This window comes from Solanum verrucosum, unplaced genomic scaffold, assembly GCF_900185275.1.
Source record: "Solanum verrucosum unplaced genomic scaffold, falcon-dt-bn FXZP01000117.1, whole genome shotgun sequence".
Lineage (NCBI taxonomy): Eukaryota > Viridiplantae > Streptophyta > Magnoliopsida > Solanales > Solanaceae > Solanum > Solanum verrucosum.
In genome coordinates this window covers 178,759-206,509 of record NW_026020014.1, presented here as the reverse complement: position 1 = coordinate 206,509, position 27,751 = coordinate 178,759, and the positions used below count along the sequence as shown (strand labels likewise).

Sequence of the window (27,751 nt, the reverse complement as noted above, 5' to 3'; positions counted from 1 at the left end):
TCAATGTTGATGCTAACTTTTAAAATTACACATTTGTTTGCTCGACCAAAAATATATAACGGTAGTTGAGAAAAATATTGTCTTTTACTAATTTTTTTTTGTGAAGCAACCTATTTATGTCAATTTTCCCTATTTTTATGAGACTAATTAACTAGACTAGCAGCCCAATGATGCTAACTTTTAAAATTACACATTTATTCACTCGATCAAATTTTTTTATATACATTAGTCAAAAAGTTGTTATCGACTATTTTTTATGACGGAGCGGCTATTTATGTCAATTTCCCAATAAGAAACTAATCAACTAGACTAGCAGCCAAATTGGGCTTGAGGTTGAGAGCTGAAAGAATCAGGTGGGCCTAAGTAAAATGGGCCAAGGCCCAGTACGGCCACAAATGATTCAAATGGGCCACCTTAGTGTTTCCTCGAGGCTAAACAAGAAGATGAATTTGAAGACAAACTAAACTTTAAATTGCAAAATGAATAGTCAATTTCCAAGCATTAAATGTAGAGAGCAAAGAAGATATTATTAGTTGTGGACAAGGTTAAACTTGTCTTTAGATAACTATCCAAATGGGCCGTCTTTGTGGTCTAAGCTGGACCAGACACCAGATGGGCCCATTGGGCCTCCCTGTCCTTGAAATTTTTAAAAAATTCCCAAAATTGCCCCCTCCCATAATAATTCCCTGAATGTCTACCCCACCGTCTTAGCTTATATGAGTTAGTTTGACTTGACACAGAATTTAATAAAGAAAGAAAAACTTTTGAAATTTGTGGTCTAAAATGAGTGATAGATATTTGTGGGGCTAGAAATCATTCCATTAAGGGTAAAATCGATATTTTAAAGTTGAATTATTACTAAATATAGAAATGTGTGATTCTTTATGGACGAACTAAAAATAAAAAGTAAGTCGTATACATTGAGACAGATGGAGTAATATTTTGGAGTAATGATAAACTTATCAAAAAGAAAAACTCAGGTTCTACCTATGATTTATTTATTTGATATGGTGATGACATGAATTAAGCATAAATAGAAAAGACAGAATTCATATAACCGATCTTAACTTGTTTGAGTTTGAGGCGTAATTGTTTAGAAACAAGAATATTCTTGCACCTTGCTCAAATTAAGCAGTGCTTATGAAGCAATGATATGACAAAAAAGTAAACATTAGGTGATAGCAATTAGTAGGAAATAAAGAAGGATAAAGAGGAGAAAAATCCTCTGTTGTCGTAATTGAATTGCAATGCTTCTGCTAAGAGAGTTGATCTTCTTCTGTATTCAGTTCTTCTAGATTCATATGCAGTTTGGAGCCAAATGACTCAAGAAATGAAAACAGTTTCTTATGTAAAGGATAATAGAACTCCTAGTAAAGGATCATAAGTACTGAGAAATTGGTAGGGTCATTCAAAACACCAGGATGCTCAAAGAAGGTCATGGACTAAGGACTTCTTGAGGTAACTGTTCAACTTGGCCTTCGAATCTGCAAAACACTGCATGATCTTTTCATTTTCATAATGAGCAATGCCAATCTCAACCTCTTTTTTGTGGATTCTTTCTTGCAAAGTGGCCAACTCCTCCTTCAATCCTTCCAGTTCTTTCTTGTTCGTCTCCATCACTACAAGGTTCCTGGTTTTTGCCTCATTTAATATGCAACTGTCCTGGACAAGTTGCTTGGCCTGAGAGATATCATTCAGTCTTCGATGGAGCCACCCAACGTCTACTTTGACAGACTCAAGATCTTTAACTTCAGCAAGCATAGATTGGAGCTCTGTGGAAGTTATGCTTAGAAAATCTGTTGCCTCCAATTTGTTATATATGTCGCAAACAAACTCCAGGAGTGATGAAGAAAAAGTCACTGAAGAGAAAGAGCTATTCATTGCAATATCTCCGTACTTAAGGAAGATTTTCTGGAGGATAGGTGCTGCTTCCTCCTTAACTCTATACCCATCCACCATGACTGATAGGTGACCTGCAGGTTTAGATTCAACCTTATCAGCATAAGAAGAATAATCAGTCACCAGTGCAGCTACCCTCGTGAAGTTGAGACTCATGGATTTTGTAGGAAGGGGGTCACTTCTGGTTTCCGGTTTTGTTGCATTAGCATTTGACACCACATCAGCCTTCCTTAGTGTTGTGTTTTTCTCATCCACAACTTCAGGAAAAGAAGGAGCTGTTTGAGTGTGTTGCCCCGGTTTCTGATCTTCCACATCTAAGACGCCACGGTTAGTTAGAACAGACTGATGTTTATGCCCTGCATGTGCGGACTCAACCACCCTCCCTTTTGTTGGAAGTGCACCACTCTGGTCACATTTGGTTTCCAGTTCTGTGGCATTAGCATTTAACACCACATCAGCCTTACTTACTATTGTATTTTTCTCATCCACAACTTCAGTGAAAGAAGGTGTTGTTTGAGTGTGTTGCTTTGATTTCTGATTTTCCACATCCATGACATCATGGTTAGTTAGAACAGAGTGATGGTTAAGTTGTGTGCGCGTGGAGCCATCAACCTTTTCTTTTGTTGCTACAGAAATTCCAGTGGTAAGATGAGCAGGAGAGTCACAAATAGCACATGAAGGATACGACGACTGTAGAATAAGAAAGAAGCTGTTAATAAACTAAAAGTTCACATTGTAAGTCATTCTAACTTCATTAACAAAGACTATTTTCTTGAATTTGTGTCCGAGCAACATAGGACAAAGCTGAAACTATTTTCTTGAATCTGTCCTTGGTTAGTAGTGTGTACTCTTGTGTGGACTTCATAGACTCTCTTACTTGAAGAGTAATTCTATATATTTTGGCTGTACATATTGATATGAACCTGCCTATCCATATGCCATCACAGATTTAGCACCATCTTGGTGGTACTATTAATGAAAGTCCACTCTTAATTATCAAGAGAGTTTGAAAAAAAATTCAATAGAGTACCTTAACATGTCGAATTGGAGACGTTGGTGTTACAGTATTAGACTCACACCGACCAAGTAATGCCCTTAAAGACATTCGAGTTTGATACCTGGGATAGGAAGGTGAAGTATCTGGTGGCGCAAAACCCTGTCAAAACAAATAGGAATAGGCAGCTAGTTGATGCAAGTCTATTTGTCTATGTAGGGGCTTAGGAAAACCAAATAAACCGACAAAGCCTTTCAACATGTCATGTAATCCAAGTGCTAGAATAATACTTTGATGATCAGCAAGCACTATAGCTCTAAAAGTCCAAACATATATGTGTAGGCTTATGTACAGTACAAAATAGTTCGCAGCAAACATGCTAACGACAAACTAAATAAGACCACTTCATTACAGACAATGGCTTCTAATGATTAATCTTAAAACACCATTACCTGCCTATAGGAAAGAGCATATCTCTTCAAGAACACATAACTATTTTTTTTATTTATTGACAGAACATGAAGTTGCTTTGTCCTAAACCTCTCAAATCTTTATCTCTTCTCAACTATCAAAGCAGAGTGAATATATAACCTGTGCAATCAGCTAATCATGCTTAAGTATTTATGTGATAACCCACTAGCCAAACAACATGTCTCATATTCATTCTATAACTCTTGTAGTTCAGAATTTTTTTAAACAAAAGTCATTTGCATTAGCCCTACCACAAATCATCAAAATATACTTTCCTCTTCAGCACCTCTAAACATAGGCTCACACATTTAAGATAATACAAGATGCAATACAACCTTAACACAGCAAAATAAAAAAAAAACACCAAGTGAGTGCAGTAAGCCCTTTGTTTTATTTTACTCTGAACAAAACAGAAAAAGAGAGGACATGATCACCAAAATGTAGAGCTGAAGTGTTTACCGGATGCGGCGATAGAGCTGAACCATCGTCTAGTTTGGGTTCTTGTTTCATCCTCAACACTCTTCCACTGCTTAGAGAAGCTACTGCTTCTTGCTGTTGAGATTCTTGAGAAGGGGTGGCACCTTCAACACTTGTATTCTTTTGGGCTTCATCTTTTCTTGTTCTCCCTCTCTTCCCCATTTTCTATCTTCAACACTGTTTTCTTCAAAGATGAAATCTTTTTTTTTCTCTGTGTGTCACTCAACAAGAAGCTTCTGAGCTATGAAAAATGATACTGCAGAGTACCCTGCCACTGAAAGAGAGTTTGTTAATTCTGCAGCCAAGAAAGATGTTACACGTGTCTATTGCTTGTAATCAGGACATGTGTCACTAATTTAATCATTGTATTTGATAAAACGTTTGTTAAGGATGTGAAATTAAATGAAATGTTATAGCCATGCTCAAAATGTTTGTTTATTTGGCTACTCAACTTTAAGCTCCTTGTTATGAAATTTGCATGCAGTATTAGTAAGTGTGACATATGAGAAATATAAAGTACTATTAAGGGGGAGAATGATGGTAAATCTTGGTTTATGGGAGACACAAGTTGTTATAGAAATAATTAAAGAAATGTGGAAAAAGAAAACAAGAGTTATAATTCAAGGGTTGATAACATTTGTTGATTATTTTGAGTAATCCTCCACAATTAGATGATTAGCAGGAAATAAAGAAGGATAAGGAGAAAAGAACTCAAGTAATTAACATTAGTTCTCTTAATTGAATTGCAATGAAGCTGCTAATAAAGTTTCTACATCTCTGCTCATTCCATTCCGCAATAGCAAATAAAACTAGTCTATCTGATTCTGTTTCAGTTCTTCTGCAACTCATATGCAGTTAGGGGCCAATGACTCAATGGTTGAACATAACAATTTGTATATTATGGGATAACAGAACTAGTTAGGGATTAAAAATTAGTGAAAAAGATCATTCATATGGTCCTATCCAGGACAGAACAACTACAAACGCCAGGCTGCTCAGAGAAGGTCATGGACCAAGGACTTCTTCAGGAAACTGTTCACCTTGGACTTCAAAGCTGCAAAGTTCTGCGTGATTTTTTCGTTCTCAGAACGTGCAATGCCAAACTCATCCTCTTTATTGTGGATTCTTTGTTGCAAAACGCGGCATGTTGCAATGCAAGCAGCCAACTCTTCCTTCAATTCTTCCAGTTCTTTCTTGTTTGTCTCCATCACTACAAGGTTCCTGGTTTTTGTCTCCTTCAGTTTGCAGCTGTCCTGTAGAAGTTGCTTGGCCTGAGAGATATCATTTAACCTTCGACTGAGCCACCCAACATCTATTTTGGCAGCCTCAAGATCTCTAGCTTCAGCAAGCATGGACTGAATCTCCTTGGAAGTTATACTTAAGAAATCTGTTTCCTCCAATTTCTTACAGATGTCGCAAACAAACTCCAAGAGTGATGAAGAGAAATTCACAGAAGAGAAAGAGCTATTCATTGCAATATCTCCATATTTAAGGAAGATCTTCTGGAGGACAGGTACTGCTTCCTCCTTAACTCTATACTTATCCACCATGACTGACATGTGACCAGGTCTTGATTCAACCTCATCAGCATCAGAAGGATAATCATTCATTAGTGCAGCTATCCTTGTGAGATTAAGACTCATGGATTTTGTTGGAAGCACACCACTCTGGTTACTTCTGGTTTCCGCTTCTGTGGCTTTAGCATTTAACACCACATCAGCCTTACTAACTGTTGCATTGTTCTCAACTACAACTTCAGGCAAAGGTGGTGTTTGAGCGTGTTGCCCTTGTTTCTGATTTTCCACACCCAAGACACCACAGTTCATTAAAATAGATTGATGTTCAAGTTCTGCGGGCACAAAGTCATCAAGCGTTTCTTTTATTGCTTTAGAAATTCCAGTAGTAAGATGAGCAGGTAAGTCAGAAGTAGCACATGAAGGATATGACGCCTGTAGAATAAGAAACGAAGTTTAGACTGTTAATAAATGAAAAGTGTACATCATAAGCCATTCCAACTTCATTAAAAGGGACTGCAGAAAATGTTAAAACAATCTAAAGATTAAAGATAAACACTCTTTCTTAATTTAAGGAATCTCTGTGCATTGTGACATTGTTGCTGGTTGAAGTGCTGGAGACCAATTTTAATGCCATTTGACAAAAACGATGTAAGTTAATAGTCTCTGATTGATGGATGATTTTGGCTAATCTAACCTTCTTGTTTCTTATAGTGATGAGCCAACTAATGTCCAAGTATGTTCTTGTTTTATCTTTTTCTTACTATGATACATATATCCCTTTCTTTATTCAAGAAATCTCTGTGCAATATTCTTAACGAGCAACATAATTTATGTTTTATGTGCATGCATCTCGAAAGTTATTCTGTCAACATATCCATTTATGCTTGGTAGGTCTTCAGTTGCATTTGTTCCAAGTTAGTTTTGGGGACTGTAAAATGTAAATTTACTCCCTTCCTTTTACAGCATTAGTGCAAGGGAATAGTGGTTGTCACTAAAGTAACTGGCTTATGCCAACATTAAAGATAAATACGCATCACGAACCTTAATTTACAGTCGTGCCAAAGTTATATACTCCAGCTTTGGCATGTCAGAAACTGAACTATATTTCTCTATCTTCCATAATAATTTCAGAAGGAATATGTTTGACTAGGAAACTGACGAGTGGTACAGTTACTGTGCAGTTTAACAAAGCTAATAATGGATGAAAATAACAATGATTGCTGCAGAAGGGTCCCAAGCAATGATAACATCTTTTCAGTTAAAACATGTTATTACTCTCTATTCAGATTAATGGAGGAAGAACAAATCTCAATGGAAGATGATCTGGAGAGGGTAAAACGGAGTTAAGAAAAACTCTTGATTATTAACAATGAACAGTAATGACAGTATCCAAAGCACCTTTCGGGGCAGCATGCTTCAATGGATAGCCCCTCACAAGGCTTTTCTTACTCATGATAATATGCAGAAGAAAGCAATGAAGCTGCCATATGCAACTATGTTTGGGAAATATGATTTCTATTCCTAAGCATATCAGGAGTGAAATGGACTATGCCAGAATCAGTTAAAGCAGTTTCAGTTAGATGGCAAGGATGGAAAGTTGAAAAAGGAGGAAAAGAACCTTGGGAGATCATTCCAACTAGTATTTTTTTTGGATAATCTGGACGGTGATACACAAGTGTACACACCACAAATATTTTTTGTTTTATGTTTAGTTGTTTACAGATATTGAATCTTTGGTTCAATATTTCCTTGGATAGTGGTGTGTACACCTGTGTATCACCTCTCTATGTTGAGAAGTGTTCTGTAAATTATTGATTGTACATATTTTGCACCTTCTTGGTGCTACTATTAATGAAATTTCACTCTTTCATCAATGGAGTTTGAAAAGAGATTCATTGGAGTACCTTAACATGTCGAATTGGAGACCTTGGTGTTGTAGTAATAGACTCACACCGACCAAGGATTGCCCTCAAAGACTTGCGAGTTTGATACCTGGGATGGGAAGGTGAAGCATCCGATGGTGAAAAACCCTGTCAAAACAAAAAGGAATATGCAGCTAGCTGAAGCAAAATTTATTTGTCTAGATAATAGCTTAGGAAAACCAAATAAGCAGCTTTGTAGTAAGCAAAATTGACCTGAACAAACAGAACATGTAGGCTTCTGTACACTACAGAATAGTTCAGAGAATCATGCTAACAAAAACGAAATAAGACCACAAATATCTTTTGCATTACAGAAAATGACTTCCAATGATTAGTCTTACAACATCATTACCTGCCTATAAGAAAGAGCATATCCCTTCAAGAACACAACTATATTCAGGTTGCTTTTTCCTGTTTCTCTCAAATTCCTCCCCACCCCACCCTTCTCAACTATCAAGGAGTGAATATTTTACCTTGTGCAATCAAAATATCATGCTTATTTGAGCATTTATGTAATGACCCACAGGCGCCAAAACTCACCTGAAACCGTTATCCCCTAACAAACAACATGTCTTTTATCCATTCTCTAACTTCCGCAGTTCAGAATTTTTTTGAACAGGTCTTGCAATTTTAGCCCTATCACTCTACTACAAAGCATATATCTTTTAACACTTTTAAGATAAAAGTAAGTAACATGCAATACAATCTTAACACAGTAAAATAAGAAAAAATGATTGTTAAGAAAACGAGAAGAAAGAAAACAAGCGAGTGAAGCAAAAAGAAAAAAAGAAACGATCTTCAAGTTAATAGGGTTTAGAGATAACAAGCCCCTTCTTTTTCATTTTTTCTCTGAACCAACAACAAAAAAAATATGATCACAAAAATGCAGAGGAGTAGAGTTTACTGGAGGTGGCAATAGAAGAGCTTGTTGGGGTTCTTGTTTCATCCTCAACACTCTTCCACTCCTTCTAGAAGCCACTGCTTCTTGCTGTTGAGATTCTTGAAAAGGGGTGGCTCCTTCAACACTTGAACCTTTTTGTGCTTCATCATTTCTTGGTCTCCTTCTCTTCCCCATTTTCTCTTCAAAGTTGAAATCTCTCTCTCTCACACACACGCAACAAGCAGCTACTGAGCAGCTTGCTAAAAACGGATTCTGCAGAGTACTCACCTCTGCAAGAGCATTCTGCAGCCAAGAAAGATGTTACACGTGTCACTGTCCTTTCAATGTTATTGATTTTGCCTCCACTTTTATTCTCATAATTGCATGCCACAGTTTTCAAAAATATTTGTCATTATGATATGGTCTTTAATATTTTACCAAAATGTTGTAGAGATATTGAGAAATTTGTTTATATCAGTGGTCTATCGTATGAATTTGCATGTCACAGGGTTTTGGTTTTTCTGAGAACATATTCAAATGAATAACCAAAGTGTATTGAACCCCACAGACTTCACTTTTAAGATTATACCGAAAATATTGTTGTTATCAAATAGACAACCAACTATTTTGACCAAAAGCTAATCTATCGAAACTAAACTTATATAGCAATATCTCTATCTCCAGTTTAAAAGTATTTAAATAACATCTTCTTCTTTTTCATTTACAAAAGGAAATAAGATGCACAAAACTAACAAGACAAGAATTTATTTCAAGGTGTCTAGCAGTCGACCTCCTACCTCAGATATGCTACAGCTTATCTTGCCCTTCTATTCAGAATTTCAGACGGTAAAAAAGTTCTCAAGATAAACAAACAATCACACACAATCTCCTAATGATTATTTGTCAGTTAAGCTTTCTTAAAGAAGAGATCACATATCCACCTCGACCAACGTTCTAATTTTCAGTCTAATATCATCCTTTATCATAAGAAATGCATCACTGCAGCCGTATGAGTTTATCATTTTCTCTGAATACTATGGCAAAATTTCTTTCACATAAAACAGCATTTGTACATTAAGAAAAATGGAGAACTAAATGAAAAAAATACAACATGCACTTTAAGTCATCCTTTTTCTATGCTGACGGAATGAAGGATCCGACTACTTAAAAAGACTTCCAAGAGCTCAAACTTCAAATCTGAAAGTTGTTGAAAATGCTTCGCACCAAGCCACAAACTCTTTCCTGGTATTTGACCTGACCCTTGGCAAGACAAGCATGTACTACTATCTTCATGTCAATGATAATCAGATCAAATCAGGGGTGGAGAACCAGTCCAGAAGCAATAAGAACCCTCGTAGAGCTGAAAATTTCCTTTAGAACCATCCTAATGTTGTCAAGTGTATACTCTAGATGCTCGATATAGTTCCACTTAGCTTCTCCAGCACTCTTCCAGAGAGATTACACTTCAGCTCGAAGTGTACAATTAAATTTGTAGATCCTTAAGCGCATTTAGTTTCTCCAATCTCCCATTTGATGAAAGAGAAGAATTTTCACCAGCATTTAGGCCTACAGCTCCATTTGCAGGAGATTTCTGTATCTGATTGTTAGCTGAACTTTGAATACCTCCAAAGTAAGTCGAGTACACAAAGTACTCAGCACAACGAACTTTCCATCCTACAACAATGTCTCAAAAACATCACTACCCATAGAATCACCAAATATCATGTAAGTAGGTTGTCACTGATGTATTTGACAGAAAAGGATCATCTCATACATAATATAGACAAAATAATATATCCACCAGCCACCCAAATCAACAGAAAAGGAATGGATGCATGAAAAAAAACGAGCAGGCTACAATAGCAATATACCAGAACCAGAGTCAAACATATGCATGCAGTTGACTTCAACTCAACTTCAGGCCAAGGGAAGACTTAAGATGTACAATATGAAAAGACAGAGGGATGTGTGCAATGGTAAAGAACTTACTGGATGCAGCATCATGGTCAACCAGAGTTGTCTCAAGGAGTTTGTGAACAGTAATGCAGTCGTTCAATTTCCATGACCTGACAGTTCCTTGTCCTCCGTCCCTAATTTGGAGAAAAGTAAAAACAGAGGTGATTTATTACTATTTTGCAAATAGAACGAAATATTATCAGCTATGTAATGAGAATACAAATTAATGTGATGAAAACAGGGTCTTACATAGAAACAAGATCATTAACAGAGTCTTCAATTAATTTGATAGCCTCAGCCTTCTTGTTTGGTTCCAGAACATGTAGCAACTCAGCCACAGCAGCCCTATGCATCAATGATTCTGCAAACACCACACAATGAGAAATCATGTTTTCTTCAAGAATGAGAGGAGTAACGATGCAAAATAAACTAATAAAAGTATGTTACTGTTAGACACTGACCTTTATGTTTCTCAAGAAAAGTGTTGTTTGCCTCAATGAGAGATTTACCATGCAACTGGCTGGAAAGGTCAATTAGAAACATACAGAAACCTTAGTATAATTACAATCAATAACATCATACAATAATAAGATCCACAATCCCAACTAGTTGGAGTTTTTGTGAATTCCCAAATCAATGGAAGTACTATGACTGGTAGAGTATCAACACTGATAGCATTTAAACATGAGATATATAGAGAAAAGAGAAGTGCATTGAAGATGACCTAAAGGCAGGTCGCTCTGCTTCCAAGACACCCCAGATGAGCTTTTCAGTATCAGTTACTGGAGTAGGCAAGGAGTCAACTTTATGGAAGAACTTCATCTGCAAGAGATCATAGTCCATATGAGAGAGAAGCAAATATGAATACTTCGAGAAATAGAGCATGACGTGTTTATAAAACAATAATATCACTGGAAGTATTGATGCCATAAAAGCATACCAAGCACAGATGTGATTTTGGATCATCTGCATCCAACCGCATTAAATGCTTTATTGCCTGGAAAAAGACAAAGATCAAAGTGATTGTTTGTCAATATTCCTAAAACCACTACTACTATGACTACATCTCAATCTCAAAATAGATGCAGGTCAACCAAACGAAGCCTCAATAACCATTCTGTTACATCTAGAGGCCCACCGTTTGATTCTAACACAAAAATTCGTGAAATAAGGAAATACTATTAAACATCATAATTATCCTGGCACTGGCATAAGATCCCTATCCAAACTAAAAAAAGCCCATATCAAACACCAGACCTGGAACAAAAGTACCAACTGACTACCCTTAGTCCTTGGTATCTCCTATAAAATCAATTTGCTTCCATGCTTTCATAATGTTCTATTTAAGTCTTTTGAGAAAACTATCCTCCATGCGATTAGAAGTCAACCTCATCCTTTTTAACATCTTCGATGGCAGTGCTTTTGAGGATCTAAGTAAAACATGAGCCCAACTATTTTTAGGTGACATTCTCTCTTCTTTTTTTCATATGAGTACCACAGCAGAAAATGAAGATTAGAATTCCTGAATCTAGATACAACTAGCAATGAGGAACAAAACAAAGGGGGAAAGACAAGGAAGCATGGTAATCTCAAGCAACTAACTATATGCATGGCCACTACTATGCCACAAAGATATACCAATATAAATATAACTGAAATCAACTGAATTATAAAGGATATTACCTGCAAGGCAAGCAAGATCTTCTGCTTCCTCATGTTTACGTCAAAGGACAGCAAATGTGTCTCCAAGAAATCTGGTGAGTGCTTAAGGAGAAGCTTGAGGTACTTTGAAGCTTCTGCCAGAGGATCTTCAGTCTGAAAGGTTTAGTGACAAGATAGTACTCTTATCAAAATCAGAAAATACCAACTGGTAGAAATTATTAAAACACTGTTCTTCCCATTTTACTGGAGATGTTTGGATTTTCATCAAGCATTCCAAGTGTTTGACACGATATCCAAAGTAACAGATGTTTGATCACTCAAAAAAAAAATTGAAAAGGTAACAGTATATTAAAACATCAGCACAAATGAAGTGCTGGAATCCATATTAACAGATTACAAAAAGCAAAATATCACCTGTTCAGCTCACAGGGATTCTATGATTGATGCTACTTCATCTACATTTTTTTTTCTTTACACCAAAAATGACATTACAAAATACAATTCATCTTAATCTTCTGTACTGAGCTACTTTTATCTTCAAAACATCTTTGCATGGATACTTTACAAATTTAAATCCAAAGTGCAACAGCCTACCCATCATCATTAACTCCATTAGAAGATAATGGAATAGTCTTCATCAAAATAAAATAAAAAATCTAACAGTTACTCCTGACTACTCTAAATTCATACTAGAAATTGTGCAAAGAGTGCATTATCAAAAAAAATTGTGCAATGAATGGATGGATACTTTATACTTAAAAGATGTTACAGATGGCAGAAAAGGAAATACCTGAATCAATTTTTCACCATGTGGATCAGGATCTACAGGCTTCACATGGCGCTTTCCAGATTTAGTAGCACTAGTTGCATTGGATTCCTCAATTTTGACTTCTGCATCCTAAACACAATTCAAAAGATTAAGGCACCTACACTAAAATGAAATTTTCAAAGAACAAGAAGAAGCAAATTTGAGTACTTTCTTAGCTCGTGCTTCTGCCTTCCTCAGTTTTTGCTTTAATTTCTTTTTCTGAGAAGGAGGCAACTTGGACATTGCATCATCCTCTTCAGATGCTGACTTCAAAGGAGAATCGTACAGCTTCAGATAGCATCTAATGTAGAGGCAAAACAAAGAATAAAAACATAAAAAGTTTCAGCAAAGCAATTCTCAGTAAGCTTGAAAGTTGCATGTAATCAAACCGGAAAGCTAGGATACTATAAGCAGAAGAGTTCCAGTCTTCTATTGTTCCACTTCAACAGAAAGTTCACTTATAATGCAAAGTAGAACCACATAGTTGAGAGCAACCAAAAATTTGAAGATTGAGCGAGTCAATATTCAGTACCTGATAGCACCACTAGCTGCTTTGCGAAAATACGCATGTGAATGAAGCCGATCTTGAAACTTCAACATTTCCACGTAGGCCCGCAAAGTCATTTTTCTTAGGCAGTAGGAGTGAAAATCAAACTGGTCCTCCGTGATATCCGCGTAATGCTTCTCCACTGCCAGAAACTTCTTTAAGGACCTTCCCAGCTCACCTTGGCGAAGATAACTTTCCCCTGATGCTAGTTCATACCTTTCATATAAAAAATTAAACAACGCCAGTAAGACACTCACACACAGAACTTCTGACCATGATCGGGCTCCAGTAAGAGACTTACCACATGCACTGCATATCATAAAGGTTATTGTGTTGCTCCCCGTCTTTGGTGAATAGTACAGCAGTCTTTTCAGCCAATGTGACCTTCAGTCATATGTCCACAAAGTAGTTGGAAGACAAATTAGGAACCAAGGTAATTCATAAGAATTGACAACAACAAGAGAATACAGTCAAGTGAAAGAGATAACACATAAGAAAGCACCTGATCTGCCTGAAGCATGCGCTTAACACATTCGCTATTAACATATCGATCTGCAAGATCCATACACCTAGCTTCATCAGCAAGTGCAGCAGCTGCTGCCAAGTCACCAGCATGCTTTAGTATGCGGCTCTGTTTTGAACAGATAACAAGAAAGGTTATTCAAATGTAAATACAAGAGGCCAAAGCAATGATCTATTTAAACAAATCTTAAGTTACTCCAGGTAACAAAATCCAAGAACATGATTATAGAATTTGAGTGGAAAGAAGAAAGTTGCAAATTTGTCTCTGGTTATTATGTCAAAAGAAATTGTCACAGTATTAGATAGGCTTTTTGTCAATATGTACCTTGCAAGGTTAATTTTTGGTTTTCTTTTAATAAATAATTTTGATTACAAAAAGTAATGGAGAATCAAAAAATACGCAACAAAATGCTAATCACTAAAAAGGCGGGGACAAACCAAGACACACAATTTATCATGTGTTTATAATAGCTTTAATTTAATTGATAGTAAACAAAAGGCCCAACTTTGAGCAAACGAAAGAAGGGGAGATGAAAATGAGTTCAAAATCATAGCAGATTTTCAAAGAGTTTGGTGCCAAAACTAACCTTAAAAGGAAAATTTGGAAATACAACCAAAGTCCATACTTGGGTTGAAACAGGAAAGAGACGATCTATCTTTTATAAAGGAGAGAAGTTACTTTGTAGCAAAGCTAGAGCTTTGACAAAATGAATTGTATTTAGCTATTTCATTTTTGGTGTAAAGACATAAAACAACAAATTTTACTTCTCCTTCATCATACAGATCCAACTTCAAGCAGATAACATCATAAACAGCAAGAAATAAACAGAAATTCAGAAATCTGGCAATCATCCTAAGAGTCAAAATTAGTTCCTCAGAAGTCAATTTGAAGCTCTATCAGCTACATAAGAATTAAGAAATGGATAACTATTATTCATGATCCTTCCGCTTTCCTACATTTAATAACAGGTTTTATGTTATTGGATAGGGTGTAAGGGTTACTGATCTTCAGCATATCAATCAGTCAACTATACCACGATTCCAAACTAGCTGAGGTCACTGTATAAATCGTTTGTTCCTATTCCACTCACTCATGACCCATTTGTGTATAAAAACAATTTGCATTTAGGTGCTTCTAAAACCAGAGGTTTTCTAAATCTCACCCACTTACTTAAACTAACATAACATCTCTAACGAAACAAAAAAAAGACCCACCAAACACTGGTGGTAAACTGGTCATGCTAGTGTAACAACTACAAAGAATCAATCCCGATTAGCGCCTATATGAAAAAAAAAATTCTTCTCTTTTTATAACAATAGTGTCCAAGACAGTTTGTCTTCACCTCAACTATTCTACCAGATACATTCTATCTCCCACCAACAGAATTATGGGGGCAACTCGGCCGACTGATGCTTAGGCAACAACAACATACCCAGTGTAATCCCACAAGTGGGGGACTGGGGTCTGGAAAGGACATCAAGCCACACCCTTGGGTGAAAAATTAAAAGGGGCACTTAATTCTATTGTAAGAGAATGGAAAGAAACTGGATAGCCCACTTTTATTTTAGAATCTTGACCAAAAGCAACTTCTTACCAAACATTCAAGTCAAAAGGATGCAAAAAGGTGACCAGAGAAAATGATAATAAGCCAATATACCTTGACAGAGTATAAATCTATTACAGTTGGAGTGTGCTCAATTGCCTCGTCAATTTTAGTAAGAGCAATGTCATACTGTTCACGTCTATCATAGTGCTGCAGGAACATAGTTTTTCATCAATTTGGAGATTGAAAAGTAAACACAGAAAAGGTTTGACTAATACGGAGACAAGTGAGCAAACCTGAGCCAAATAAAATAAAGTCCACATAAGTGTTGAAGGGGGTTCCTTCTCCACTCTGCACTTAAAGCATAAGGTTACATCTGTAAGTATATAACCCCATAAAAATAGCAAATCCCAGAGACCATAAAGTATTACAATAGGCATTGAATACAGCAAGCACATAGTACATTTACGCATTAACCAAGGCAAATTCTGTCCCAATTGAGTTGGTTACTTAGTTTTAATTGAATTCTCAACTGCACCCTGGCTAATTATTATGGCTTTGAGATAAGTCAATCACCATCACTCCAAGTTAGATGGTTACACTGTTTTTATATACAGTTGTCGATAGATAATAGCAGTCAACAGTGCATTCGAGAATCCTGAATAGCAATTACTATACCAACACGGCATCAGCAGGAGGATTTATTAAATTTGACAAAAGAAGGCAATGTATCCCCACAAAGTATTTGATGCTAAAAGTATTTATGCAAAAGAAATTCTATTCATGCAAAATGAAAGATTTCATGCGGTCTGACCCTCCCCCGGACCTTGCGCATAGCGCCATTTTAGTGCACCAGGCTGCCCTTCATGTAGATTGAAAATAAGAATGAAGAAGAAAATCATATAATTAAACACCAAAAGGGGAACCGCTTGGTCCTCAAAGGTCCTCCGTGAAGCTGTATTGACTAACAGATGTACACCACCCCTAAAATAAAACTTGAGAAAAGAGGAATAAGACAGTTTAACATAGTAGACAACCTACACACTGCACTAGTTCCTGGACTATCAACAAATCAAATTACACAATTGTTTGAGCATCAAAGATAATAGTATTCTGAAGTGATAACTATGTAGATTTCAATGACTGATGTAGTTCACTTCTAATTTTTATTTATAAAATATAGATGTCACTAAATTTTTAAAAGAAGGGAGCGCTCAGACGCACAACTATATAATGTGATCTTTCAAAAACAGTGAAACCCTACACCACATGACCATATGTCACTAACTATTAACATCCTGTCTGCTCTTTCACACTCTCAATATAACATGCATTTATAAAGGTTACCAAAGCAAAGGAAAATAAGTTCTGCTAAAATAGTTTCTGGAAACCTTCTCAAAAAATAAAAAATTCCTTCTCAAAAAATAGTTTCCAGAAAAGAAATAGAAACTGGTAAAATTATTAAGAAACACTGTGATCTCAAAATTGTATTTAAGTATCTTTTTGTTCGGTTCATAGATAGAAATTTCTTCAGAAACACCAAACTACCTTCCAAATTTGCACAACACTTAGTTGCTAATCCCAGGAACTTCTTCAAAACAGGTCTAATTCTTGACTCAAAATACTCATCAGAGACTGTGAAGTGTCAAGCCCTCGAGGTGGTTCAGAAAGGATGAGATAGTACAAATAGAGAAGCTTCTTACTGACATGAAACGTTACCAAGAATAACAAGTAAAAATTAACTCAGTTCAGGTAGAAGTGGTTAAATAAGGTTAGTACAGCAATTTAGTTAATCCTTCATTAGAATCAAGAAACATGCCATAGTGCAACATAGACCAAAAAATTAGGCGAATGTATACCTCCCAGGGTATCCACCAGTACTCTTAAGTGATTGTTCAAGCTTCAAAACAAATTCCCCTAGAATATCGGCCTGTAAGAGATTAAGAGAACCAGAAATCAATCAAAAAAAATAAACAGGCTACAATAATTATGCAATACTCTTTAAGTCAAAGCACATCAAGGAGCATCTGCACTAACCTTGCCAGGATGATCATACAGTGGATAAAGATCAGAAAACAAAGAAGGAACCCCCTACATATGCATCAGTAAATAAAGTATCAGCTCAGCTCTAAGACCAAGGAAACCTAACGGAGTGCCAAGAATAAATACTTTTGTCAGAAGAGGTCGAATATAATTATCTGCAGCTTCTCGAAACTTGTCATCTTGGAGAAAATCAAGTGGAATTCTCTGCAAAAGAACATGGAAAAAGGAAACAGAAGAATAAGACAAAGAAACAAACAAAGAAGTCTATTATGCATACTGAAAGAACATCCCTTTCCTACATCAAAAAAATGGGATAAAGACTTCTCCATAACCAAACAAAGAAGAATGTTTTTGGCTACTAAACCACAAGAACTTCATTTCTTTGAACATCTGAGTAATCTCCAAGGCCAGTTGCACAATGAGCCCACTACACCCTTTTCCGCTTAAATACCTCATTTTTGTCTGCAGAAAGGTTTGAACCTGTGATGTGCCCCTACCCACACATCGTACTGCGCACTTACCACTACTCAGCACTGGATCAAATCCGGGGGCTACTACACAAGAACCTCATTTATGGCTCTCAGTCACACAAAGATTATGAAAGGTCTAGATTGATAATAAAATGTCACTTTTATCAAACAAAGGGGTAGAATAACAACAAATGTGCACATGCAAGTCATAAAATTACAAGACAAAACAGCCTGATACATTCTATGGGTAACAAAGACTGATGGAGGGACAAGTATGGGACTTGAATCCAGGAGAAGTTTACCAGACGGACGGGAGGTAAGGGAACTACAGAGACTGATGGAGGTGGTACTTACAGAAAGAACATCACCTAACTGAAACAGGATTTATGCAAGTGGAAAGAGAGGGGACACGGGTTGTTCTCAGTGATGTCCTTCTACAGCAGGCTATTGAAGAGGGAGGATCCTGGATTTTGGATTTCTTCAATCACGTCCTTCTACAACAGGCTATTGAAGAGGGAGGATTCTGGATTTCAATACCTATCAGTGTGGATGCCGAAAGGGACACAGGAAGAGGTTTGCTTCTTTACGTGGTTGGCAGCTTAGGAAGAAACATTAATGGCTGAGAATTTGAGGAAAGGAAAATTTATTAGCTGTGCCATTGTTCCGGTGAAGACCTGAACCATTTTACTAGTTTACTACAAGATGGCCAGTCAGTTAAGGTGGACAGTCCTGACTTTGGTTGGAGAACAATGGGCAATGCCTGAGACAGTCGAGGGAATGACGCATACCACTAGCACTTATTTAGGTGCTTTGGGAAGAAAGGAAAAGAGAGAATTTGAAGGGGAAGAACATGATCTTTGATTACTTGACATCACTAAGTATACACAGCAGTTTCTTCAAAGTAGATGCTTAAGTCACAACTTCCTGAATATAAATGAACAAATATAGATGAGGAAGTATATTTTTTTTTGTTTTCCCACCCGGTGTCCGGTACCCACATAGGAACCCGACTAAATCCAAATTTGCGTTAGGAAGTCCCACATTGGGGGGTAAAGAGCTCACTAACAACAGCGACTTCGTACCAGGGGTACTTGAACCCGAGATGAGGAAGTATTGCCATAGAAGAGGTTGACATTTATTGTCATGAAACTAAAGCACCTTCTGTGGTCTTCATACCGTACAAGAGAACTGGAGTCCTCCATTTCCATGGTAAAATATAGAGATAGAGCACAAGCCTTAGGTCTTTTTCTTTTTTAAAATATATAAACACCCTGACTTCAAGGAATATAACATTTGAAAGTGAGGAGCCATGTAACAGAAGTAGAACTAAAATCTCCAAAGAAGACCAAGTTGGAAACTCTTCACCAGGAATGCCCCCTCGTCTTAAGTTCTTCGATTGCGTGTGACATAAACTATACTATTCAGAAAAACGTAATGTTTAGGACATATAACAAAATGCTAAGCCTGTTGTTGCAACATTAGAATATCAACAGAACGTTGCTGGTAAACATTAAATGTATAATGCTTAGCACGTTTCTCTTTGTTTTCTCAATCATGTTGAGAAAACAAAGAAAAACGTGACATAGAGGCTAGCACAAGCCATCAACGGGAGATCATTTTTTTGAGAAGGATAAAGTCAATTACCTTTACAGCAGATGATCTACTATACTGATGGGCAAGTACTCTGTACAAATTTTCTAGTCTATCAATTTCATCAGCGGTATATTGCCCCTTTTCAGAATACAATCCCAAACATCTTTGTAAACCATCATAGTATCTGAAAGTTATACACAAAAAATCACGGGAAATAGTTACTTCTTCAACTTAAGAGTAAAGGCAAGCTAAATGTCATGTTGTTCAAGTAAAATAGAGTCTAGCAACATAATAAGCAAAAATGCATGCCTCCAATTATTAGAAACCAGCACATAATACCCGAATTAGGTGTGCGGAAAGTGGGAGATGAAGAGAATCCATGTAAAATTAAAAGAACGATTTCATAAGCCAATCCAACCTAATATTGATTCCTTTCATTGACTCAACTGAGTAATATAAACCAAACAGGCACAAAAGAAATTTCAAACTAGCTTCCCCTTTCTCTTGCTTACCTTGTACCTAACGCATACGAGCTATGATGATTCATTTTAGACCTTAGATAACAGAAAATACCTATATCCCACCTTACGAAAGTTCCTATTCGTTGCCAAAACCTTTAAAATGATGCCCCCAAGCACTCATATGAGTAGTATGGAGACAGAAATTGGAGAGTTTTTTGAGGGATAGAGAAAGACTCGTACAATTGAGGTCGCCTCTTATCCCTTGTTTCTTTTTGGTGCACCCATGAGGGAACTTGTATAGAAGTTTGCCTTTTGTGGAAAATCATTTGTTGTACTAGGTTCTCTACTTTTTGGCTAAGTAGCGCGGACTCTCCACTTTCTATGCCGCACCCATGTCGGATTCTCCAAAAGCACACTACTTTTGGCGAATCCGACACGCACTCCTTGACATTTTTGAAGAGTCCGTGGCAACATAGCTTTTGGCATACAAGAATTTTCCCATTTTCTTGATAAAATTATTTACCTAATAAAAAACAGGAAGAACACTTAACCAGGACCCTGAATCATGAGGTGAATAATACTTTTTTAGGTTATTTTGCTTAATTTGGTCCACTTCGCAAACACAGAAAAACAGATATTACGGAAAAAAAACAACTAATTAAGAAGTTGGGAGACTTGAAGTTGCATGTGTGTGTATTTCTTTTTCAAAAAGAAAATGGCCAAAACAGAAGGGACTAAATAAACACGAAGACAAACATTTTGAAAGGACGCAGCTAAAGACAAAAGCTACATATTTATCACTAATCAGTTTCTTTCTGATGTTCCAAAACAGTGTACCAAACAACAGAAACCTGAATTTAGAATTCCATTTTGTACTTGGCATAAATATTGGGGGGAAATGCCTCAGGAGAACAACATGTGATACTAATCTTGTGACGAACACCTGATTTTGAAAAGAAAGATTTACACAAATAGAAATGATTTAGGTATAGTCTCACCTGATGACACTGATTTTATTACATGAAGGCATCTACCATAAGTTACAGCAAAGTTCAAACAAACAAATTAGATAATTATGTACCTGTAATTATCAGGATTCATGGTGAGAAGCATTCTGAACAACTTTTCACCTTCCTCAAAGCGGCCAAGCTTCAAAATAAGTAAAGCTTCTTGCTCCTTATAGTCCAATTTGTCAACCTGAGGTGGCATAATATTAGTCAATACCCATTCCTAATTTGAAAACAATTTCATGGCACTAAATTATGTGTACCATCTTCGACTCCTTCTTGTGTAATTCTTCAAGAGCCCTCTCAGGAAATCCACATTCCTCTAATAAAGAGATCTGAAATAGTCAAAAGCACATGACACCGAAGTTGCAGAATTAAGCAGCAGCATCCTAAAGAGGCAATTCATATCTAAAATCTCCACAATCAACAATGCCAAGTGAACACCATCAAATAGTACATTTCATCAAAAGAAACACCACCAAGTTAGTACGAGAACCTCCCCCCCCCCCCCTCCCCCAAAAAAAAAAACTTGATCTATGTTAAATTGTTAGCTAAGGATGACCAGCGACTACAGAAGCAAAATGTTTTCTGACAACTCATGAGCATCCTAAATTTCCTATCCAGATATAAAGCAACTTAAGTATTAGGCTTGACTATAACACAATGCTGTAGCTATCCTAAGCAGCAATTTCAGGTTATCTCGAATAGTATTGATCAGAAACACTACAACAGATTGGACCAGTCACTTTTTACGTGTGCAACTGTGGACTACACTTCACTGATAGACAACTTTCTGAATATGGAGCTAAATCAACTGCAATGTATACTCTCTTTTTTTATGACAATTTCAACTGCAATGTATACTTTTCCAGCTTGAAAAACCACTCTCATACTAAATTTAATTTCTGAAAAAGGGGAAGTGCAAATAAGTGAACTTTGGGAATTTTCAAGCCTGAAAGTGCAAAACCTTAACAGTACCAAGCTAAAGCAGATTGGTATTTGCACAAGTGTCTTGGCTGCTACCAAACACAGTCCCTCAGATAAAGATAAAATCTTAAACAAAAGTAATACCCTCTTCCTAGCAGTGACAGTTACCTTGTACAGGAGCATCTCCCCATGTTCACAACGTTCATTCTCTGGAGGGTAATCATCATCAAGAGTCCCTTCATATGCCTCAAGGATATCAACAGCTTTTGATCCACTAACAAACAACAAAGGGAACTACCTCAACATCCACGGATTAGATAATAGAACTGAATGATAACGAATCTCAAGGGCACAAATATTTGTGAAATAAACGATGATAAGCACTTAGCAGCAGCAACAAGAGTACCCATTACCCCCATGAATGATAATACCTAAACAACTTAGAAACTTCAGGCAAAGGAAACCCACTGAAGTAACAATAATGAAAATGCTGAACTTTTTCTTAACACTACAAAGTATAAGTTCTGAAGATGCAACACATTCACACCACTGGTTATATCAAACTTCAAGCGTTATGCTGATTTTTGATTTCTTGGCACTTCTGATTTATCTTATTGTTTTTCAACAACATAGAAATCCATGTCAATAGTGATAAGAAAGACTCAAACAGTACAACATAGTGATAAAACATCTCCGGCACCTTCATGCTTCAGTTATCTAAGAGTAATTTTCTTTTTTCTACTGAAACAAATTAGCTAAATACTGAATAAGACTTGATATCAACTCACCCACTCAAGCAACCTAAATCCTGTCCACACATAAACTCAAAAGAGGTGCTATTGGTGGAATCTAACAAGAGAAATGAAATTAAAAGAGCAAAGGAACTAAGAAAGTCGACCAACTGCCAATTTCCTGTTTTTAGATAAGAAAAGGGAATGTCAGTTTTGTAAAGTCAAATGTTTTCAAATTTTATATTTGGTGAAGGAGAAGCATTGAAAATGTAAATGGAGATAGTATTGGACTTGGACTCCATCATGTGTTGAGACAAGTCCGCATTTTTGCAGTCTTTTGCTACCTCCTTGGTAGTTGATACCGATTAGTAGAGAAAGTCAGCTGTAAAATTTCAATCAGGTGAATTTAGGTGCTGATATTATTCCCCCACATGGATGTTTTAACATCAGAAAAAACATATAATGCAGCAGTCCTCAAAGAGGTCAGCAAAACAAAGTAGATATCTCTACCATACTAGAAGCGACGCATACTTTGAGTTTAAATGATGAGCAACGGCAAAGCCAATCCAGTTCATACGATGATTTGGTTTTAGAGTGAGCAATTGCTGTCTTGTTTCAACAAAACCTTCCAAGTCGCGCATTTGTGCCTGTAAGAAAACACAAATCAATGCATAAATTGGACGGAGCAGGATAGATGAACTTCACAATGAATGCGAAAAGGTAGTCAGAGCAATTCATTGAAGCACATATTAAAACAGAATATGCAATTGGTATGGGCCAGACGTGCACATCTACATGTTTCTGTGAAATCAGCAGCTCCGTGTAATAACACTGTCTTAAGAACCCAACTGAAGAAGATGACTACAGATATGCCACATCAAAGAGCACACAATGAATTGTTGAAATTCTATGGACATAATTATATGAGCATAAGTACATGTCAAAAGTCAAACTGCACTTGGATCAACAAGAGAAGGCATGGAAATCAACACTGTATAAGACTTCAAAAATAACACTCGCATTAATGAAAGAAAGAATAAAATACAAACGGTCTGCACTTCCAAAAACATTTTTTTCACAAGACACTTTAAAATGAAACTAAGTATCAACGGAAAAATAATGGCAAAAATCATAACTATATATGATGAACTTCTTGTCCGCCCTCTTCTAAATACAATAACTTCCTATCCAATCTGCTTACTATACTATTTGTGGAGTAAAGAACTCCTCAAGGAACACAACTGGGAAGAACATAAGCACATAACATTGAACACTAGAAAACACTTCAATGAGGCTTTAGGTTTGATGAGCCGAGCCAAAGGGGGGAAAGAAAGATAATTGAAGTGCACACAACAACATCATACCCAGATTAATCTCACAAAAGGGGTCTGGGGAGGCTCTACAGTCTACGCAGACCTTACCCCTACCTTTATGGAATAGAGAGATTGTTTCCGGTAGAACCCGTGGATCGAAAGAAGAGTAATCAAAGCAAGAATGAAAAGAAAATAACGACAGCAAAATAACAAGAAGTACACAGCAAAAAAAGTGACAGGTACTAGTAAAGATAGGAGGATAAGATACTACCTGAATTACTAACTAATACTACCAAATAGGGAGAAGATTAGAAGAGGAGACTAGCTGAAGTGCACAAATGGTCAGAAAGAAAGAAAGACGAACAAAAACTGAAATATTTGGTACAAAGAAGACCAGAAGAGTCCCACCTGTAGAAGGGATAGGTCTCGTAATATCTCAATATTGTCAGGATCAATCCTGAGGGCATTTCGATAGCATTTAATTGCTTCTCGGTACTCTCTATCAGACCGGTATAGGAGACCATAAACATGCCAACAAACATGGCTCTTAAGGTCATTCTGCAAAGAGAGGAAGACAATTAATTCCAATACATCACAAATAAGAATCCAACCTAAAGCCCTTATCAAAATAAGGGAATCCAATCTAAAGCACTACGTGCTTTTAATTCCAAAAATGAAAAAAAAAAAAAGAGGAAAACTACACCTTCAATCCAAGCCGGACAAGTTCATATGCTTCTGACTTCCGGTCCATACAATTCAATGTTAATCCTTTCATTGACAATGTTTCTGGTAACCACAAAACGAAGTAAACAATAGCATCAGCATCCGCAGAAAAAAATGGCAATCAACAAAGAATGTGGGTATCTTATTGATAGCCCGTACATCAGTTACTGCATCGTCAAAAGCCACGTTGATGATAATGTCAGTGTTATCAAGGCGAAAAGCGTGAAAAAATGCTCATGTGTCAATCGGGACTTTTAACAGCAAAGCGCAATTAACATGTGGGCTTTAGTTCTAAAAAATGCAATGAAGCAAAAGTAGGAACATATATGTAAATGCAATAAAAAAACAACTTCATACATACTGATTGTCCTTAACAATTAACATATCTCTTTTCCATGTATTTATTTTTTTAGTATTCCTCTATTAACGATACAACTTATTTCAATGGGGACATACCTTAATACCTTTCCTACACTGAAGCACGGCCTAAGTTAGGGGAAGCACCTACCCTAGTCCTACCCTGAGATTCAGCTCTCAAGTGTGTCTCAAATGAGACAAAACCAGTTAATATCAGGAGAGGAAAAATAAATTATGGTTTTGACATGGTCTTTAGGTTCTATGGGAGACAACAATGGCATTGGAGAGTGAACAGGGAATTAGGATCAAGGGTACAGTGAGGTGGTTCAGTGCCGAAAGTTTCAGTTTCATTGCTCCTAATGATGGTTGTCACCAATCTGGTATCAAATCTAAAGGCTTACCCAACTTAGTCGAAGGTGAAGCCCTCGAGTTCGATGTTGATCCCCAGACAACAGCCACATGCCAAGATTTTCAACATCGTCGCAGGCGGTATTGGTGGTGCACCTGTCCAAGGCAGCTCCAATAACAGGGGCAGTGGCGATCGTTGTGGTGAGGGATTTGAACATGTGAGAAATTCTTACCTCCTTTACCACTTCTACTGGAATTTTTCCTTATGTCGAAGCAGCTTATATGTAACCCCAAAAATAATTTTTCATGGATACTTTAGTGAATTGAACCCCCTTTCTCCAAGATAGCTCTACCCTTGAATTCATGGATACTATTTTAACTTAGACATCCTCAGACTTATTTAAGGTGTAAGCAGGAGCACAGTGAAACCACTGTAGTTGGTGTCAGCATCTACAGTGCAATTTTATTGGATGTCCCCGAAGGACAACTTCATCGATCACTGCTACTTAATAAAACCAGACAAGGTCTAAAAACACCTAAATATTTGGCGCATGTGTTTGTTTCTCCAACCCTCATAATATTGGGAGCAACAAAAAGGAGAGTACACAGCACCGACTAGAAATATGCCTCCAGTTAACTTTGGTAGCAAATGCTTGTTGCTCAGATGGAAACTTATGTCCTACTTCCTTCTGGCATATACCACTGAGAGAATAAGTTAGATGCTTGAATGAGTGAAGCTAGTTAACTATTTGAATCTAACATGGTAGAAATGGCTATAGAGTTGAATTCATGCATATAGATGTATCAAAGAATTTTAAAATGAACAAACTGATGTTCCTGTCTAGTGGTACCGTCAAAAGGAACTAATGCTTTATTTTTAAATTCCATTTTTGATATGCTGCAATAAAATTGGACTTACCTCCATGATTAGGAAATTTCTTGAGAATCGTATCAGCAGCTTTTATTCCTTTCTTATACTGCTTAGTCTCGTAAGATTTCTGCAGGAATTGAGGAATAGGGTATTAAATTAACCATGTCTTCAACAACTAACAATGCCAGAAATGGATTAAAGATAAAGTCAGACCATATCTTCATATCAAGTCATGGATAGTCAGAATGAGGACATACACTCGCAAATAAAATTAACTTAATTGTCTTATGCAGTCATCTAAACAATGTCAATACAAGTCAGATAACAATATGTCAATCTACTAAAAGAAAATAACATATTTTGGCCCCATGAACTACATGCTAGGAAAGGAAAATCTTGTTTATGTGACTTGGTAGTTAAATCCAGCAAGGACTCCTGCCGCTTCACAACCATTACTTGAATGATTCAGGATGCTACATTGAAGACTGAAGGGAACAATTATCAATTACCACAAATGCTATGAAATAAAACTATTCAAAACATATTCTGTGGAAGTGTTACTGCCGGTCTGTAATCATGATCTTCTCCACTTCACATGATCAGATAGGATAAAGAGTCGTCCTTAACAAAGATCCAGAAAGGGAATGCTATCCAATTAACTCAAAACTAATAAAAAGACTGACACTTGTGTAAATGGGCAGACGAGTAAAAAAGCACTTGCATTAATAAACAAATCAAAAAAAAATCAGTTCTTGATGATAACAACATTATTCAGTCGGCCACTCATTAAAAACAGACACTTGACATGAATAATGTAATACACATGTATGATGTTCCATCCTGACAGAACAAATAAATTATGTCTCCACCGCCACGGGATCTTGAAAAAGTCACAATCTTTAGTTCAAATTCACAAAGCTAAGTAAGGATTACAGTAACATTCAATCAGACATCCAATTCAGTGAAAGTAATCGTCATGAATTCTAGGGCTAAATCAACATAAACGGAAAAAAAAATATTAGATGCGACCAATAAAATTCAAGTGAAAACAATTCACGGTGAAGAAAGCATCGATTGAAGTAGAAGATAGGAAATAGAATTGAAGACTTACAACTATGAGTTTGAAGAGGTTGGCCTCTTTTGGAGGAAGTGAAGCCCCCATTGTTGCAGAGCGGAGATTGTTGAGATATAGAGCGAATCGAGTGAAAGATCGATAGATTGGAAGTGAAAAAAGTGAGGGCTTTGTATTTAAGGGCTGCGATAGAGAAGAAATACCATAGGAATGGTGGCTTTTATCTGCTGCAACCCTACTCAGAGTAAGGAATTTAGGCAAGTTGAAGCTGTGGGAACCTCGGCGTGGGTCTTTCGGTAATTTCTCTTAATTCTTCAGAAATTTACATAAATCTTTATTCTTTCTTCCTCCGATCGATTTTTAATTTATTTATTTTTTTGTAAAAGCGGTCGATCGATTAGTAGTGTGATTATAATTTTAAATAATTAATTTTGAAATAAAATAATATTTTATATTTATAGGCAAATGTCTCTATTCTTGTGTAGAGATAAGGTCTATATATATTTTATCCTTAATTTCACTTGTGAATTTTTCGGGTATATTGTACTTCTTCTTCTTCCTCTTAAATTGCTCTTTCAACAATAACAACATATTCAATGTGGTTCAACAAGTAAGATCTGGAAAAGATAAATGTAT

General features: G+C 36.6%; 4 protein-coding genes across 4 annotated transcripts in view; 1 reads left to right on the top strand and 3 right to left on the bottom strand.

Annotated features, from left to right (window-relative positions):
* Positions 1-1,424: 1,424 nt before the first annotated feature.
* Positions 1,425-4,003, bottom strand: LOC125820565 (uncharacterized). The gene is made up of 4 exons (XM_049499967.1): positions 3,824-4,003; positions 2,930-3,055; positions 2,270-2,589; positions 1,425-2,050 (listed from the first exon to the last, which is right to left on the bottom strand). The coding sequence occupies exons 1-4, from the start codon at positions 4,001-4,003 to the stop codon at positions 1,426-1,428; spliced, it is 1,251 nt and encodes a 416-aa protein (XP_049355924.1). The 3' UTR covers position 1,425.
* A 679-nt stretch (positions 4,004-4,682) lies between these two features.
* LOC125820564 (uncharacterized) lies at positions 4,683-8,370 on the bottom strand. Its single transcript, XM_049499965.1, has 3 exons — positions 8,185-8,370; positions 7,263-7,388; positions 4,683-5,790 (listed from the first exon to the last, which is right to left on the bottom strand). The coding sequence occupies exons 1-3, from the start codon at positions 8,353-8,355 to the stop codon at positions 4,837-4,839; spliced, it is 1,251 nt and encodes a 416-aa protein (XP_049355922.1). The 5' UTR covers positions 8,356-8,370; the 3' UTR covers positions 4,683-4,836.
* LOC125820580 (thionin-like protein 2) overlaps positions 6,616-27,751 on the top strand; it is a 67,674-nt gene continuing 46,538 nt past the window's right edge. Inside the window, exon 1 of the mRNA XM_049499984.1 lies at positions 6,616-6,625. The gene's annotated coding sequence lies outside the window, so the exon portion shown is untranslated. The remainder of the gene's footprint in view (positions 6,626-27,751) is intronic.
* On the bottom strand, positions 9,129-27,360 carry LOC125820547 (N-terminal acetyltransferase A complex auxiliary subunit NAA15-like). The gene is made up of 26 exons (XM_049499947.1): positions 27,155-27,360; positions 26,092-26,170; positions 24,448-24,530; positions 24,153-24,302; positions 22,963-23,078; positions 21,869-21,974; positions 21,037-21,108; positions 20,848-20,963; positions 19,357-19,489; positions 17,369-17,446; positions 17,237-17,290; positions 17,059-17,129; positions 15,496-15,550; positions 15,314-15,409; positions 13,636-13,764; positions 13,435-13,517; positions 13,119-13,349; positions 12,755-12,887; positions 12,569-12,676; positions 11,800-11,931; positions 11,057-11,113; positions 10,841-10,938; positions 10,578-10,636; positions 10,366-10,477; positions 10,150-10,250; positions 9,129-9,834 (listed from the first exon to the last, which is right to left on the bottom strand). Exons 1-26 carry the CDS (start codon positions 27,203-27,205, stop codon positions 9,644-9,646), a joined length of 2,694 nt encoding a protein of 897 aa, XP_049355904.1. The 5' UTR covers positions 27,206-27,360; the 3' UTR covers positions 9,129-9,643.

What these genes read in the sequence shown, in the direction of transcription:
- LOC125820565 (XM_049499967.1), bottom strand. Translation starts at nt 4,003, where the DNA reads ATGGGGAAGAGAGGGAGAACAAGAAAAGATGAAGCCCAAAAGAATACA. An exon ending in CTCCAATTCGACATGTTAAG is followed by an intron (nt 2,590 to 2,929) that starts GTACTCTATTGA and finishes CTTATTCTACAG; the next exon opens with TCGTCGTATCCTTCATGTGC. An exon ending in ACAAAAGGGAGGGTGGTTGA is followed by an intron (nt 2,051 to 2,269) that starts GTCCGCACATGC and finishes AAAATCCATGAG; the next exon opens with TCTCAACTTCACGAGGGTAG.
- LOC125820564 (XM_049499965.1), bottom strand. Translation starts at nt 8,355, where the DNA reads ATGGGGAAGAGAAGGAGACCAAGAAATGATGAAGCACAAAAAGGTTCA. An exon ending in CTCTTCTATTGCCACCTCCA is followed by an intron (nt 7,389 to 8,184) that starts GTAAACTCTACT and finishes TTGTTTTGACAG; the next exon opens with GGTTTTTCACCATCGGATGC. An exon ending in CTCCAATTCGACATGTTAAG is followed by an intron (nt 5,791 to 7,262) that starts GTACTCCAATGA and finishes CTTATTCTACAG; the next exon opens with GCGTCATATCCTTCATGTGC.
- LOC125820547 (XM_049499947.1), bottom strand. Translation starts at nt 27,205, where the DNA reads ATGGGGGCTTCACTTCCTCCAAAAGAGGCCAACCTCTTCAAACTCATA. An exon ending in GTAGATCATCTGCTGTAAAG is followed by an intron (nt 17,447 to 19,356) that starts GTAATTGACTTT and finishes GTTCTTTTGCAG; the next exon opens with AGAATTCCACTTGATTTTCT. An exon ending in GCAGAGCGACCTGCCTTTAG is followed by an intron (nt 10,637 to 10,840) that starts GTCATCTTCAAT and finishes TGACCTTTCCAG; the next exon opens with CCAGTTGCATGGTAAATCTC.